Source organism: Excalfactoria chinensis, chromosome 1, assembly GCF_039878825.1.
Source record: "Excalfactoria chinensis isolate bCotChi1 chromosome 1, bCotChi1.hap2, whole genome shotgun sequence".
In the NCBI taxonomy this organism is placed as follows: Eukaryota; Metazoa; Chordata; class Aves; order Galliformes; family Phasianidae; genus Excalfactoria; species Excalfactoria chinensis.
This window is the reverse complement of record NC_092825.1, coordinates 108,636,907-108,655,056: the sequence shown is the minus strand read 5'-3', so window position 1 is coordinate 108,655,056 and position 18,150 is coordinate 108,636,907. Positions and strand designations below refer to the sequence as shown.

The window sequence follows — 18,150 nt, the reverse complement described above, 5'->3', positions numbered from 1 at the left end:
GATCATTTGAATTCATTGACTCTACAAAGAGAAAAGGAAAAGTTATTTAACTTTATTATGGGAGAAACTAGTAATTACACAGTTGTCTTATGAGCCTGAGAACTTCATGTTCAGTTCATGCATAACATTCAATCCAAAGGCTGCAGATCAGACTTTGTACGCAACACCTTCCTTCTGATATTTTTGCAGTATAATTTAAGATTATATGTTGGCTTTTAAAATAGCATAACATTTTATATGCATACATTGCTAAAATTGAAATTACCTTCACAAAATTGCCCGCTATAATTTAGTTGATAAGATCTGTAGCAATGAATGGCAATTTTCAGTGTAGATGAAACATGTGATACTGTATTGAATTAAAATACTAATATTTAGTGAAACATTTGTATAGAGCAAATATAATTTTATACTACTTATGCATTCCTTTTGTTTACAAATTCATGAAAGCACAAGATCATATTCTGCTACCAGTATATTCATTAGTAATACAAACAATAAAACAATTACAAAATAATGCACTCTTCACTAAGAGTCACTAACAGAGAAGATTCCTACTTTTATTTCTCTATATTGCCACAATTACCATAGGCATTCAGAATAACCAATTCCGAATCGCCCTCCAGAGTAATGTAATCATGTCTATCCTCCGTTTGTATACAAGAATCTCAGGAAGATAAGCCTACTAAGTTCTGACCTATTTTGCCAAAGTTCTGTATCCAATGTTAGGGGGAGGAAGGGATATGAATATCCCCATGTCTGCATCACAGCTGTACCCAGTCATCCTAGTGAATGGAGGCAACTGTTGTGTTTGGCTCATTTTGTTGGACACAAGAAGACATATTACAACTAGCCAACATAGCTCCCTGTTACAAGACAACACATGGGCATAGTTGTGTCGTGCCATACAGTGCTTTACAACTGGTTTGACTGCAGTTCAGTTTCTACCTGTGGCATGCCTAACACCTGCTCAGAGATCGCTGTAATGTGCCCCATGGTTCAGTTCCTCAGATCTCCAACTTGCCTTTTCAACTCAGGAAGCAAATACACATATTCATAGAAAGTAGATGCACACAGATTGGTCATATCTGTCCAATTCTCTGCACCAAGTGAGACCTGTAATACCTACCATGACAAGTTCACTTCTCCCTGTCAGACACTGTCTTCTAATCTTCTCCCAGGGGAAAAAAAAAAAATATATATATATATATATATATATATATATATATATACATAGGCATATATATATATCTTCACAGGAAGTTTAATTATAAAAAGAATAATTCTCCAGAAGTAGAAGACAACCAATAAGCTAAAAATAGCTAACTAGCATAAAAGCCTAAGTGACCTAGATAAATTGAGGAGAATATTGCAGCTAAATGAAAGGGGGCAGAAAGCTATTAAATGTTTCTTTTCTTTAGAGATAAAGGAAAAAATTACAGAGGGTACATTTTTCTATTAAGGCTCACAGTTACCATTATTTTGCTCATAGTCTTACAGAACTGGGCAACATAAGATTTAAAGCATAAGATTTAAAAGATACTTGTAACCTGTTTGACCTTCTTTACGTACTTTTCCTGTCAGCCCACAAACTGAATACATCTTAAATCGACCAGAAAAACACAAGGGAAAAAACAAAGCTTGTTTAATACTAGTCTTCTCCCTTTGGCTAATGGGGAAATCTATCCAAATAGCTTAGCATGGTGTAGAAGGTCACTGAATATCGCTTAGGGTTGAGAAATGTTTAGGTTTTCAAGTGCATTTTCATTATTTCCTGACAAGTTAATAAAAAGTGTCTGCTGTAATAACAAACGGAACATAGAAGTCACAGTGTCTCATACTTCAGCAATTTAAAAAAATAGAAAAGCTCATACAATAGGATTTCTAAGTCCAGAAGACAAAATTAATTCCAAAAGGACCACCTCACTATCCCAGATTCTCAGGGAAAACAAAGCTTGTTGCGTTTCTGAGAGGAAAAAAACTTTCTGCTTTAAGGGTTCGCCCTTTTTCTTTTTTTCCTTTTGTTCTTCTATGTTTAAGTAAGCATTCAACAGTTGAGGATGTTTAATCAGAGGTTACACAGTAGAGCTCCAAACCAAACAGCATTCTGGTCTGACTTTTGAATGGGAATATGAAATGCATTTCCAGTATGCTTTGGTATACAAGCAAAGATCATTTCGGCTTCTCCTTTAACTTCTGAAGTATTTACAGAAAGAAAAAATAGAAATATCCTGAATCATAGCAACCTCACGTTCCAGATTTCCATCATTGTAATATCTGTTCATGATTCTTACATGATCTGTATTACAAAAGACGAAGGGCTTGTTTCAATTTAGTTAATCAGATTTTCAGTACTGTATTCTTATGGTACTGTATTTTTCATACTGTAAACATGTCTTGACAATACACACCCTACTCATGTCTATCAGATCTTCAGGTTTTTGCTAGTTGTATCCAGGCTTTCACTTCAAACCTTAGTTTGGGGAAACTGCTTCCACTGGCACAATCAACTGAAGATTCATTCCCAGTTCCAAGGAAAGCAGAGCCCTTCTCAGTTTGAGTCTGAGTCAAAGCAGGGAATTGCTTTATAGTATCTCTCCTTAAACTTTTGCCAAAGGAGATGATGGATTGGATATATGTTTCATATGGATAGAAGACTAGGGAGACTGCAGAGATGAAGATGTGGCCCATGCCCTCTTTTGGGGGCTACACTTGAGGCTGTGCCAAATGAAGGGAATAAAGTACAAGTGACCCTTGCCCTATGTAGCTGGACTTTGAGATAAAAGCATCTGGCCATTGTGCATCCACTCGAGGCTTTGCTTTCATCCCTGCCTTCCAGCAAACTGAATTCTCTTGCTCAGAGTGAAGTGAGCTGGAGTGCATTCATTGCTCTGTCACAGTTACATCCTCACCGTAGCCTTCAGTTTTTGGATTGTTATTTCCAAGCTTATAAGGGCCATTTTTATGTTATGCTAAATATAGTGTCATTAATATCTCACTGTGGGAAGAGATCCTCATTTCCTGGGGAAAAAAAATCTTGAATATTCTAATGCATAATTAGCATGAAATTATTATAAGTGGGTAAAATAAGAACTGCTATTTTGGGCAAACCAAGGGCTCTTCAAAGTTCATCCATCTCTGCTGGTGGCCAGCACAGAATTCTTAAGGAAAAAAAAAAAAAAAAAAAAAAAAAAAAATTAGGAAAAGTATGAAATCCTATATAGTTTCAGAATAATGCCTTAATTTCTGTGAGATAATGGTTAAGAACTTCCCCACCTCCATAATTTTCAGAATATTCAAAATGGTATTACACTTCATTTTGATGTTATTTGAACTTGTCAATTAACTAAGTGAACTTTTTCTTAAGCTTCACAGGCAAAGATATGTGACTCACTGTAGACCACTCTGGGTGGTAACACCTCACGTAGGATATACAGTATGTACAAAAGAAAATACACCATAAGCCTTATCTGTTGTTTTGTTTTGTTTTTTCTTTTGGTTTTAAACAATTACTGATTGTCATCTACCAAGTAATCAACAGGCCACTCAGAATCATGTAATCCTTGTGCAAGCGTGGGTCTTTTTTCTTCTTTTTAATTTGTGCTTATTGATTCCAAATTGTAAGTAGTTCTGTCATATCCCTTTACTGGATAATTTTTATCCCAACATTGATTTGCATGCAACTCTACTGTCAACCATTGTATAAGCTGACTTAATTTCTTTCTTTTGTTTTCTGTCTTACAGCAAGGAACCTCATAAGGCTTTTTCATTTCATCTTTTCAAGAGGAAAACACTGTCAAAATATTTAGATATCCATTTTTTCTGTATCAGTTGTATGCATGTATTAGTAGACTCCTTTGAAGAATTAAAACAATTTTTCAAAACTGTATTGAATCTCCTTCATTGTATCAGATTTATCTTCATGTCTAATAATTTGTACCATTTTTGCTAGATACAGAAACAGACTAAGTAATTTACTGTTCTCAAAGTACACAGTGCTCTTCAAAAAAATTATTATTACAAACGCTTTCCATTCTTTGGATACCAAGTTGGAATAAATCACAGATTACAAACCGGTTAATGGTTTACAGTTTTATATACTTTTCTTTGGATTCACTGTTTGTTACAATTTTCTATTTGTTTATTTTAAAAGAGAACCTAAGATAGCTGCTCAAATTGCTCTGCATAAACAAATGTATTAATGTAGGAGGCTTCTTTGGCTCCTTCAGAGTAAGCAAATTAGCAGTTTAGCTACTATGCTGTGGTCTAAAATTCCATGAGCATTCCTATTTTGTGTATGCACGGTCTTCCTTTATCACCTCAAGTTTGCACTAGACAATCATGTGAACTATAGCTTTAAGGCAAGTGCTATTCCACTGCTAACAAAACACAACTGTTTGCCTTTGCTATGATTAAATACACCACCTTCAAGAAACCAAGGACAAATGGATAAAATCATGGCAAGATGAAAGAGTAAATATCCAAATGGGAAATATGTGTTAGTCCTAGATTACTTAGATCACCCAAATAAGGACTAACCATGGCAGGTAACATCTAGAGATCCTAAAGCAGACTATGGGTGGTGCCAACCACCAAAATGAGAAGCTGCAGAGCCAAATCAAGAGCACATCTTGGCATCACCAGCAGTCATCAATCACAAGCAGCAGCATGGGCACCCTCGCCCTATCACTTGCTGGGCTCCATGGGAGACCATGATAATCTGCAGTCTCTGTTGGCTAAAATGGTGGTGAGCCTTGCAGTCAGTATACAAATGAGCCAGAGTGACTTCTATGTGAAAGAAAAAGAATCTACAAGCTTTCCTTATTAACTGCAGATTTTCATAGGCAATTTTATTTTTGTTTTCCTTACTTGGATATAACTTTGAATTTATGAAGAACATCTTCATTATTTTTAACTACCTCAAGGGGATATTTAATTACCATTCTTACCAGGCCTTAGCATAGCTTTTAATATAGCATATAAAAGTAACATATAACATTTCTATAGCAAAGACAGAGTCAGGTAAGAAAAAAAGCACTCATACAGCTTATTTGAATTATTGGTCTACTTACTTCTAAGATAATCTAAGCTGAACTTTAAAGATCACAAAATAATAAAATACTACAGATGTACAGGTCGTTCCCTTAGGTAAAAATACTAAAAGAAATTGCTTGAAGATTGCTTCAGTATTCAGTAGCAGAAGAGATAGTAAAAAAACAAACAAACAAACAGCAACAACAACAAAAAACACCACCAACAAAAAAAAAACAAACATTTTATATAACTCTTATATAAAAGTATTTTATAGTATTAAGACGATTAAAAAAACAACAAAAAACTAAAACAAAAAATCCCCAAACCAACACAAATTTATCTAAACTCATAATTTCAACCAATACTAAGTAGTTGAGAACACTAAAAGCATCCTATTTTTATGTCAGCATTGTGTGCCCTCATACTAATATTGCCAGGAAGTAAATGTGATGAGTTTAAGCTGGCAAATCAATCAAGCACACTATGAAAAGCAGATAGAAAAGAAAAATGGCTATTCTGTGTAATAACACCTGTCATGTAGAACTTTGAAGAAATTGAAAGTATTAGCAAAGTCAGTGATGTGAATATCAATATTTAATTAGACTGTGGTACAATAGCAGGAAAAAAAAAGAAAAAAAAAAAAAAAAAAAAAAAAAAAAAAGATTTACAAATCAGGTAACCTTTCCAGACTGGGATAAAAGATTTTTTATATATGTGTACATATATGTGTATATATGTATGTTAATAACTTATTCTCTAAGCAAAGAATTAATAGGATAACTGTGTCAGTTTTTCCACTGCCACTGAGAAGTAGCTGCACATGTCGTTTGCAAGGTAAAAATTTTTATCCTTCAAAAGGACTCAAATATATGATCAGGGAAAGCACAAAAATTAGCAGCTAAAATAACTGCACACTTTCTTGAGGTGGTGGGCCAGAAACACCACCAAGTTTTGACTGAGCACTTTATGAGATGTGAAAAGGAGATATCCAAGGTCACATACAAATGAAGTTATTTACAATTATGTACAAATAAGGTTATAATTCCTAAAAAAGCCTTCATGCCATGGTGGGGACTAAAATACAAACATATGATTTTAAAAAACAAACCTCAGTAAAAGCCAGTTTTGATCTGGGCATAAAATTGTGTCCATCAGCATATCCTTTGAAGGTACAGAAAGTCTTTACACAGGTACCTCAAAGCACTGTAAAATGGCCCACAAAAATATAATTACTTGCAGAACTGGAATAGGACCATCATTCAACACTGAAACTTCAAAATCCAGGAATGCACTCTATAAGATGAATGCGGTCTCTTTAAAATTGATTATTTGAGGGTTTGGGAGGTTCTGTTTTTTACTTGCTTTTTGAAAAACATTCTACACATTCACATAGGCAGAGGGTCTGAACTTCCTGACTTCAAAGGCAGCCCTTGGAAAGAAGTGTGCATGTCTGAGAAGCAAGAGATGCACTTGCAACCTCAGGCAGAGGAAGTTTAAGAGGAATACAAAGCAGTGGGGGATGATAGTAGCTCAGCAGAGGCCCTGCCTGTGGGTTAATGCACACAGCTGCGCTAGTGTTTGTTAAATAAGTTATACCCTGGCTTTCAGCCTAACTGATTATCACAAGGAGACATGCTAAACAGGTGTCCCACTTCTAAATGTATGTGCTCGTTCCTCTTCTCCATTGAACCTTAGGTATGTGATGCCTGTTTTGCAGACAGAAGGAACAATTAATAGAATTTACTTCAGCTTCAGAATTCTTACATAAGAGGATGTTTAGATTAGTGGGTACAATAGCTCCAAAATGTCTTTATCCTCATGTTTTTATTTTTGAACTTTCAACTTAAGCATAAATTCACCAAAGCTTTATTTGCCTGCATGAAGAGTTTTGCTTAGGAGGTTTTGAAGATGATTAGATATAATGGTAATGAATTCCGAGCACGGAAACGATGATGTCTACTGCCAGCAACAATCATGCAAATTTGTAAATGTTTACAAATTTGCAAGCTAGACATATGCACCACTGAGACCAATATTGTAGTGCTATATTTAACTTGCTCCTTTTCCTTCCCTAGAAAATACTTACGCAATAATAACTTCAAAAGGACAGCATATACTCAATTTAATTTAGATGAATCCTTTTCACTTAAAGAAAACACACTGGAAATGTATGAGGATTTGAACAGAGGACTATGAGGTACAAGTTCAAATCTGAGAAGGAAATAGTGAAAGAGTGCAATGGATTTAACTTGACTGTTTTATTCCCCAGTAAAACAGATTAGAAATGAAAGTCCAGTGCCCTCTATTGCTAAAAGGAGTGATTGCTTTGCCTGCTTTGGCAAGCCTAATGCATCTGAGGGACGCTTTTGTTATTCTGCAAGAATGACTCCAAAAATAAGAATGCACTGACAAATATTTTAACATAAAATGTGAGCGCATATTTTAGTCAAGCTTCCCAATTCTACTAATCTGCTCGGAAGTTTAAAATTAAAGATTTGGCAAGTTTTGTCATAGAAATGTTTAAAAAGGTATTCTGTAGTCACTGAGATGTTTCTAATAGTGAAAATGTATTATAATGCAGATAACTATTATTTAAGATAATTTGTTGCTATGGTTTTGGGAAAGGAAATCACTTACAATGAAAAACATTTTAAGCCTTAAAATTGGAATCTGAAAAGAAGCATAACCTTTGTATGTGCAAATAAAAGATACCAAGAATATTACATCATCTTCAGTAACTAGGCTGTAGCAGCAGCAGCTGTAATGTTTTCTAACAAGTGGAGATTTCCCTGCTGAGGGCTGTGTGATACCACAGGTTGGTTCCAGCACCTGGCCCAGAGCTTGCCAGGCCACCACCACTCACAGCCCAGGATGGGTCAGGCTCTAAGATGGATGTAAAGCTCTAGCGGAGACAGAACTGTAGCTAGTTTTAAATTTATGCAGAAAAATAGAAAGCAAAGGAAACATGTCGCTGCTTGTGCAGTCAAGGGAGCAGAGCTGAGCCTCACTTGGAAGCACAGGGCCTGCTGAGAGGCATGGCAAGTAACTATGCTCCCTGAACCTGCTGAAAGATCTGCAGATAATTGAGTGAAAAGCGAAGTCTCACTTCTCATCACAGTGAAAAGAGTCTGCTTTCCAAGAGCTGTCTTGTTTAATTGCGGTCATTTAGACACTGAGAAAAAAAGCAGGCAAAGTTGTAAAGTCTCCTGGCAATAAGAGAACACTATGGAAGGAAAACATTTGAAAACCCCATCCCTTTCATGCACACACAGTGACACCTCCACTGTTTGAGCATCAACTTGTTAAAAATAAAATAAAATTAAAATAAAATAAAAAGCACAAGCACAAACAATGCAGAGAGTCCCGTTAGTCTTTTGTTTACTTCAGATGTCTATTTTTCAGTCTTTGAAGCATAACCACGTGGAGTTTTGTACATTATAGGTTTACAGTGAAAGGGACTGACAGTTTTAAAGGCATCTCCAGCTGAGTGACTGTCACAGTGGGTCATGAAGCTTGCACTTCTGATGTTAGCAAGGGCTGAGAAAATAGAAAAGGCCTCCCTCTTAACCACTGCTTTGTTTTTGTCGTGCAGCACCAAGACACCAGACAGTTTCTGGTGTTCATAGCAAGTGCAAAAAAATTATTCCTGTAATTTAATCCCTGCCAGCACTCAAGACTCTACACTGAGAAGAGTTAAATATTGATAAGTATTACACCAACAAAGGATGTGTTCTCAGAGTTTTGCCAACAATGAGATGAAAAATTTATTTGGAAACAAAATATAAATCATCAAGTTTACAAACGTTGAAGTCCTAGCAGGTAGTTTACTGTAGATAAACACAAATAATTCAGAGCATGCACTCTGCCCAATGTTTGTGTATTCTGGTGACATCCAAATCATTTAACATTTCACAATGCAAATGTGTTAGCTATGCCTGGTTTAAACAGCATTTGGCTTAAACAACGGGGGGGGGGGGGGGGGGGGGGGGGGGGGCGGAAAGAAAAAAAAAGATGAAAAGCATTTGACTAGATGATCCCTAGATGATCTAATGACGTTTAACAAGGTCAAGTGTGAGGTGCTGTTTCTGAACTGAAGTAACCCTAGATACAAATGAAGACTAGGAAAAGAAATAATTGAGAGCAGCCCTGCAGAGAAGGTCCCAATAGATGAAAAGCTGGACATAAGCCAACAGTGTGCTCTTGCAGCCTAAAAGCCAACAGTGTCCTAGGCTGCATCAAAAGAGGGGCAGCCAGCAGGAAGAGTGAGGGAATTGTCCTCCCTTGCCCTTGTGAGGCCCCATCTGGAGTATTGTGTCCAGGATGGAGGCCCACCTAGAAGAAGAACATAGAGCTGTTGGAGTGGGTCCAGAGGAGGGTCATAAAGATTATCAGAGGACTGCAGCACTACGCCTGTGATTGATGAAAGGTTGAGAGAGCTGGTACTTGAAGGGAGCTTACAAGCAGAAGCAGAAGGGGACAGATGTTTTACACATCCTGATGGTGAGAGAATAAGGGGAAGGTGGGGGGGAGGGGGGAGAGAGAAAGGGAAAGGGGGTGGCTTTAAACTAAACTTTAAACTTTTAAACTAAAAAGAGGGGAGATTTAGGTTGGATGTTGGAAGGAAAATCTTTCCTCAGAGGGCAGTGAGGCATTGGCATAGGCTGCTCAGAGAACCCCATCCCTGAAGGCTCTCAAGGCCAGGTTGGATGGGGCCCTGAGCTGCCTGAGCTGGTGGGGGGAAGCCCTGCTCATGGCAGGGGGTTGGGGCGGTGTGGGCTTTGAGGTCTCCTACAGTCTAAGCCATTCTATTATTCTACAATTACCAGCGGTCCCTTTCAACCCCTGCAATTCTGTGTGCTTTAATAATACAGAATAGACATGATAGGCCTTTAGTGTGCTCTTGCAGGACACATTACAGAAAGGTTATTGGTATAAGAAAGCCCAGGCTTTCAAAACAGTGCATATCCCAAGGGTAACGTTGATCACACAGAGCTGAAAAGCAAAGTTAAGCATTATTAATCTTCAGCAAGAGTTCTGGTTATTTGTCACACTACAGAGGAGGAAAGTCATTTGGCTCCTACTTTAGTAAACTCCTCTTTCTCCTCACGTTCACTGTGAGAAGCATTTTAAAAGGCTGGCAACAGAGAACAAGACAGAATAGACTTAATTATCTATTTAGGATGGGTGAATATCAAGCTTGGTGTCTTACTAATATCAAATAATACTAACTGTAAGGTTTTTATGGATTTATTACAGACATGATACAATTTCCAATATGTGATTTTCTTCAAGTTTTCTGGGGAAGACAAAAACAACAAAAAAACAACCTGAAGCTGCAGGTAGTAAATGGCTCCTCAGGTAATCTTAGGTAGCAGATTAAGCTGCTATCTACCATGTGCACTTTTAATACACAGCAATTAAAGATTTTATTAGAGTTTTGCCACAGAGGCAACTTCAGGATTTTAATGACAGCCTGTCTTTTGTTTGTACTGGAATCAATGCTCTGGATTAATAAGAAGTGGATATATAAACCTACGCCTGAACTTATATTACATTCAATACATCTTTGCTCATTGACATTTATTTCCAAAACTGTGTTCCTTTGACAAATGGAGCACATCTTTGTTTTTGGCAAAATTCAGTATACTACTACTGACCCAAATGAAGAAACAGATATAGACTCAAAACCAGCTTTTAAAGAAAACCACAGTGTGAATATGTAATAAAATTAGAGCAATATATCCTACTTCGTGACTTGGTAAATGCAAAATTCCTCAATTACTTAACTTCAAAGAGTAAGATTTATTTTTTTTTTTCCCTCTTTAATTGAGAACAAACAAGCAATATCTGCATTTGGTTAAAAAAAGTTAAAATGCCTCCTGCCTCTTCTAATTCCACTTTAACAACAACAAAACCAACAAAAAAAACAGTATCAGAAAATGTAGGAAAAAGTCCGTCTGATTTCTGTGCTTTCACTGAAAAACTGTTAAAGCCTGAATGAATTACACTGACTGAGAATACATCTACATTGCAGTGTCAGGTACTGGTTCAACATACTATATAAATACTGAGCTAGATGCAAATACTTTTGGCTGGGAATGACTGCAGGCTAATCTGTGGCAACACGGAGCTCAACAAAGTTTTATTTATTTGTTCGTTTCTGTAGGCTTTCTGTGTAGGAACTAAACGCTGTGTAAATAGATAGAGCACCACTGTTATGTGAATTAACTATTCTGAAATTGCCTACAACAATAGTTAACTTAATCCTGCAAAGGCAGTGTTGGAAGACTAGTAAGAAAACAATTCTAGAAACTGAAACCTTATAGTCCTCACCATACCTTACTGAATGCTTCTATTATGTGAAAGTTAGGATCTATTCTAATCTTCTTTTTGTAATGCATTTGCAACTACTGTTTTGTTTTTAGAAAATACAATATGTAAATACATACCAGTGAAGCTTGAACACACCACAACAACACAACACATGTAAACCCCTAAGCATAGGATTTAATTTTTATTTTCCTACCGCTCACTAACCCATCTAAGCAGCTGCCTTAATTTGACCAGTAGGTTAATTGTTGAAACAGTAGTTTGGACAGGATTAATCATGAACACTTTCAACCTATGCCTTTTGTGATTCACTGCCAAGCCCCCTTCATCCAGCTGTTTTTTCCTGGCTATTACTTGTAGACCAAAAGCATGGCTCAAGCAATGACGCTCATCTGATGAAGTTTTTAGTAGACTAGTTACAGTGGCTAGTTTATGCTCACAGAAGTTACAAACAAAACTAATATCCTCTTCCCCACAAAGCTTCATCCATCTACTTCCCTCCCTGCATCTTGGGAGTTCACTTTCTCATATGTGCCTTTTCTTATTTGTTTTAATTCAGTGTCATTGTGAATGACTGCATAAAACTGTGTGAACAGAAGCAGTAATGCAAGTCTCTCTACTAGATGTCAATTATAGTGAAGTTCAGTCTCTCTATAGCTCAAATATTCAACATAATTCCTCAAAAGGTCAGTAAACATTTCATTTGTTCTAGTTTAATATTATACAGTATGCGGAAAGCATTTAAGCTACAATCGCAAGAAACCACTAAAGCAAATGGGAATCTTGAGTAACTTCAGGTTGTACATGAACTCAGGAGAAAGGGAAGAACCAAGACTGATGCTTCACTGTATACCATACAGACCACATAGAGATGCTGGGTAAATGGAAGACTAAGTTGACTGCTACATGGACTGATTAAGAATGTGACAGTCATGTCCTAAGTTCCCATTGTCCCTGAGATTATCACATAGCTGCTATTTAAAGAAAGGAATGGGCAATAAAATGTATTTTGTTTTGCTGAGAATTATTGTACTAGCCACTCACATCTTAAATTAGGCTGTCAATCTTACCTTTGACACAGATTCTTTCTTTACTGTATCTCTTCACACATTTACTACACTAACAGAAATATAATTCCACAGTCACTACATAAAGCTGGTTCTGTTTTTGTTTTTTTTTTTGTTGTTGTTGTTGCTGTGTTTTTTTTTGTTTTTTTTTTGTTTTTTTTTGTTGTTGTTGTTGTTGCTTTTCTTGCTATTTACGTATGGAAAAGTTCTCCAATGGAGGACTAGGGTGATGCTATGATTCTATGAAGTACAGAAACCATAAAGAATGGCCCACTTCCCTCCTCATCCAAGTTATCCTTCTCTGACTTTTTTACTGTTGCTGATCACTTAAGATCAATTATTCCAGTATCTGCATCAAGAATATATATACTCATGTATTTAATGTCTTTGATGTTTTTGATTAAGTAGTGGAATTTTCTACACTTTTGTAGCAGAAACGTTGATAATCTGGTTAGACCTGTGAATTTACAAGTGATTTAGTGGTTGTTTAGTTTTTGATTTTGCAGATCAAAATATTGAAAACACATCCACAAATTAGTACTCCTTTATGATTCCCACGTGCACATTAAACTGTTGAATGCAAGTCAGAAAACCACAAATCATCCATAAAGGTATAACATCAAAATCAAGCTGCCAACACTGATCCTGTTCAGCCAGTCCTTTCATCTGTACTGAACACAGATAATTCTACTGTGGACTTTAAAATTATCAGCACTTGGAGACACAAAATAAATTGTCAGCATTTCATTATAAAAGCAACAGTTTCCTTTTCCTGTATAGTTTTCTCTGTGTACATGTGTGTGTGCTGGAATTTTCAGATTTGCATTTTAAAATTAAATCTTTTTTACATGCAAGTAGAAAGCATTTGTCTTTATAAATGTTTTCTATTTTGAAGAATATTATGCAATGAGAACCAAAAAATATATATATTTCACTGGTGAGGCCTCATAAATTCATATAAAGTATGGTAGAGGTATTGCTAAAGTAACTGTTCTGGATGTTTCAGAGTTCCAGCAGACAGCTGCTGCATTTGAAGCATCTTGATATTACAGTGCTCTCTCAAAATACAATTAAGATTGTTTCATTTACATTATTAGAAGTTTTAGAAGTTTGAAATCAGAGCTATAGCTATCATATTCAGCAGTAGATGTGTATTTTATGAGAGCTCTAATTATAGTTCCATTATTAAAAACTAGGTTACAATGTGTTCCTGTGCTATCATTATGTACATCCTGCAGAACCTCATTATTTTATAAATAAGTTTCTTTTGAGGATACAAAAAAGTCTGTTACTGAATAAGGTATTAAAATTAATATGCTCCCCGGGTTTAAATTTGCTTTGACTTTCAAGATACTACATGCCATTTAATCAATAAAGTATGACTTAAAAAATTTTAATATGTACTGTCTTCTGTTAGAACAGGAAAAACACAAAGGTCTCGTGGATTATAGTCTCCAATTTCTCCTATACTTGTGAATTACATAGTGTCTTGTCTCACAAACATTAACTCCCATCTTTTGTCCTATCTTTCTGAAACAATGATGACTTGTTTATTTAGATGAGTCACATACTGTTGTCTTCAAAGCTGGGATTTTCTGTATAACCCACTTTCTGGCTAGTAAAATAAAATAAAACAAAAGTAGGAAATAGAACCTGCTTATGGGAGAAGCCATTAAAGACCTGCAACTGCATTTTTTCCCCAATTTGTCAATTTAAAGCACTCCACTCCACATGCAAACAGAAGTCTTAGAAGAGATGTGGTTTCACCCACAGCAGCTGTAATCTTGCTCCCAGTTCCAGGTACCCTTTCCTGGTCTTCAAGGGAGGTTGTATATTAGGAAAAAAATATTTCTGAAACACTGGTCAGGTGCTGGAATGGTCTGTCCAGGGAGGTGACTGAGTCACTGTTCCTAGAAGTGTTCAAACATTTACATGTTGTACAAAAGGACGTGGCTTAGTGGAGAAGTACTCGTGGTAGGTGAATGTTTGGACTGAATGATCTTGGAGATCTTTTCCAGCCAAGGTGATCCTATGATTTCTTGGTAGTACTTCAGAGGGTTGTTAGGGTCTGCATGTCACAGGCAGAAAACTGGCATGATGTTATGGTTGAGATTTTCTTATGAATCTCTCATGTCACAGACTTGATTCCTTAGCTTAAGGTTCATTGCCGAACTCAAAGCTTGAGTTTAAAGTATCTATACATGCTCCAACTGCACACATGGCCAGAAAAAGAACTGGTACATTACTCTGGATCTACAACTTGAACAGATAGATTTTTTTTACCCCCCCTACAATTGGTTAGTATTAATGTGGGTTCTTAGGGTATGTTAATTATTACCTTAGAACTATCTTGTCAACAATTTACTCATATAAAAAGCATTATTTACATTTCCATTACCAGTCTCGTGAACACAGCTTGTAAATGTGAATATTTTCAAAGCTTACTACAAGATTAGTAGCACTGAGTCTAGAGTCTATAGAGTTTCCAGAAAAGGAACACAATTTTTGGAGTAGTGCAGTACAAACTCGGTAAAAATTAAAATCCAGAACAGTCACAAAGTTGAAATAAATATTTTAAATATGAAAATAATAATATTTTTAAAATATTTTACAACTAATCAACTAAATATTTTACAAGTATATTTTACAAATATTTTACAACTAAACACTTTACAACTGATTAACAATCTGGATTTCACAATTCATATGTAAGAGAGATGACCAACATAACATTCCTGTGTCTGAATTCAAAGCCTTTGGTCAGTTTTCTTAAGACAGCACCTCTGAAACCACATGGAAGCGAATACAAACCAATTCTACTTTTACAAAGCTAACAATGATGTGAAATCTTTAACCAGGAGTAGCCTATTAACTGAAATCAATTCCCCAGCTAAAAACAGAGATGGATTTGAATCACTGAAAACAGGTCATGAGAAAAAGGGATTATAAACTGTAGAATTTCTCATGAAGATCCACTTAGTTGCTTTGAAGACTACATCTCCCAAGACATATTGATCACTAAAAGAGTGAGGAAACACAACCCATAAACAGTGCATAGCTATTGTCCATGACCACTTACATTGCAGCAGAATAGAATCAGAGACCTGTCTATTCTAGTCCTGGAAATCCTGGCTAGAAATAAAACTCATGTGGTTTCTGACTGCAGTGAGGACCAAACCATGTTTTCTGTTTGTCTACTGCACAGGCAGCCAGCAGGTGTTGAGCTTACAAGACCCAAGCGACTAAACATCTCAGACTAACTGTTCTGAAACTTTTTTGGTGCTCCATACAACATTTTTCATTTTATTTTATTTTAAGGATGTGTGTGATTTGTCCAAGCTATAAAGACCAAAGTGTTGGTTTTCAGTTTTTATTCCCCACCTCTGATTGCTGGAATAAAAAGACTATCCAAAATACAGGTGAAGCATGAGGCAGAGTAAAACTCAAACCATACTGTTTAGGAAGTTTTTCTTTACAGTCCAAATAAAGTATTCCTCTGAGATGTTGATTAACTCATGTTCAAATACAACTATAAATACTATTTATGGAAACAAAGTGAGAGGTAACAAAAATATCATTTATGTGCAATCCAATGAACCAGAATTGGAGAAAATACATCTGGATCATTCAGATGACTGGGTCTAACGGCATCTGCTCACAGGTCATAATTTCACCATAATTTTCGTTGCTCTTTTTGTACTTGCTCTATTTTTCTTCAGTAATTGCAGGCTTTGATATTCCATAAAACAAGAGTTTCTGAGCCAGCAAAGCTTTAAGCAAATTGTACTTTCTTCAGGTATAGAAGCAGCAGTCATTCTTAGTGTTTCTGTGATCATTTCTGTGATCATAACAAAGCCTAACAGGCAATAAATTTCAAGTTATGTTACAGCAGACGACTGCTTCTAAGGCTATTTCTTTGTATGTACAAGACTGAGATAGTACATTCTTCAAATCTCACTCTTGCCAAGTAAAATAAAATAATTACATCTTGCACCCTCTGTCTAGCACTTCCATTATCTCAGTCTAATGTTTTTTTTTTTTTTCCTTTCTTCAATAGCATTATATTAGTGACTCATTTTGTTTGTCATTCAACGCACTTCTCAGAGCTTTTCTCTACTTTATTATCGCCAGCCCAGTTACTCCCCTTTTGTATGCATATATTTTACTTCTGTCCTAAATAAAATACTTCACATTTGTCTCATAATTCACTGATCGATGTGAGACCATTTCTTCAAGGCTATATTTCATCCTGATCCTTTCCTTCCTAACTGCTGGACATCTCTCCATAAACTTGCTGAACACAAATGTGTGCTGTCTAAATCATTTGAGTCACCGTTAGAAAATGCTTCTAACCGTGGAAAAATTATGTGGGACTCTGTTTCACTGCCCCACTGCTGAGCACATTATTCAAAATCATAGAATAAAGATAATCTGAATATAACAGCTCATTTTTAATGAGAAAAATCTTATAAAAAGCTAGAATAAACACAAAAAATACTACATCTATTAAGTCATTATTACCTATTTTCAATGAATACCTAGCAGATAAAATTACAGATTATGAGGTTGACTTATTTTATTACTAGAAAATACAATTCAGTAATTATCTGCCAGAAACTTTAAAAAAAATTAAAAAAATAATCAAATTTATAGCTTCAGCTCAGTTTTTGCTGGGTATCAAAGGTAAAACTATTAAATACTGCCAAGGGAAGAGGGAGCTTCTTCAATAGTTAGGCTTTTTCTCATCTTCTCCCTCCCCCCAGTCTTTAATGTCATCAAAGAGTTCACAAAAGATAACTACTTCCAAACAATATAATTGACTGGGATAATTTGCTGACTTGATTACATCTCTTATCTTTGACCTTGCCCCTTTCCAATTCATCTGGTTTTGTTAAATTTGTTCACACCCAGAGACAGGAAGAGACAGGTCCAGCAGAAAAAACTCCTCGGTAGGTTAGAAATGTAACAACAGAGGCAAACAAAAAATATCTGTGTGACTAGTTTGAGGTTTAAGACAAAAGAATAAATCTATGCAGAGAGTTGTTTGAGAAGAGGATACTTTCTTGCATTTCAATTCCTACAAAAATAATAGGGAATAAAACTTGAATATTTTTTCTAAATAAATTAGTCAGCTGTACTCAGCAATACCCAAAACTTATCAGTATCTTGAAAAAATAAGCCTCAGTGGAAGAATTTAAACAAAATATACAAAGCATATTTTATCAATAATAATAAAAAAATTACCTTAGCAAACTGCGCGTTTATCCATTTTGTGAATGTTTTCTTTTGAACATCTTCCCGTTCATCTGTCAGAGAAAAGTAAAGCACTTATTTGAATGATTCAACAAAACATGATATTATCAATTAAAGCTTCAGTCTTGGTTTGTAATAAAGCTACTAAACACAATTCAAACTTATTCAGGGCATCTAATTGAACATATTCTGTCTCTTAGAATTACATATTTTTAAAAGCCCACAGGTGCCTCTATAGTCACTGGTTTTGAGGTCTATATCCCTGGCTCATCTCATGAATTCAGAAGTGTATTTTTTCCTCTGAGAGATAACATGCTGCAGTTAGAAACCGAACTGTTGCTTTTAAACCAAAAGAGGGGAGATTTAGGTTAGATGTTAGAAGGAAACTCTTTCCCTGGAAGGTGGTGGGGCCTTGACCTGGGCTGCCCAGACAAGCTGTGGTGCCCCATCCCTGGAGGCACTCACA

At 35.9% G+C, this 18,150-nt stretch overlaps 1 protein-coding gene across 15 annotated transcripts in view; it reads right to left on the bottom strand.

Moving 5' to 3' along the window:
• Window positions 1-18,150, bottom strand: part of DMD (dystrophin) — a 1,110,121-nt gene that overhangs the window by 828,147 nt on the left and 263,824 nt on the right. For all 15 annotated transcript variants that reach the window (XM_072349305.1, XM_072348356.1, XM_072348443.1 and 12 more), the window contains exon 2: window positions 17,676-17,737. Coding sequence is in view for 13 of the 15 variants with exons in the window: in XM_072348356.1 (XP_072204457.1) it covers window positions 17,676-17,737 (62 nt within the window). In the remaining 2 variants the exon portion in view is untranslated. The remainder of the gene's footprint in view (window positions 1-17,675; window positions 17,738-18,150) is intronic.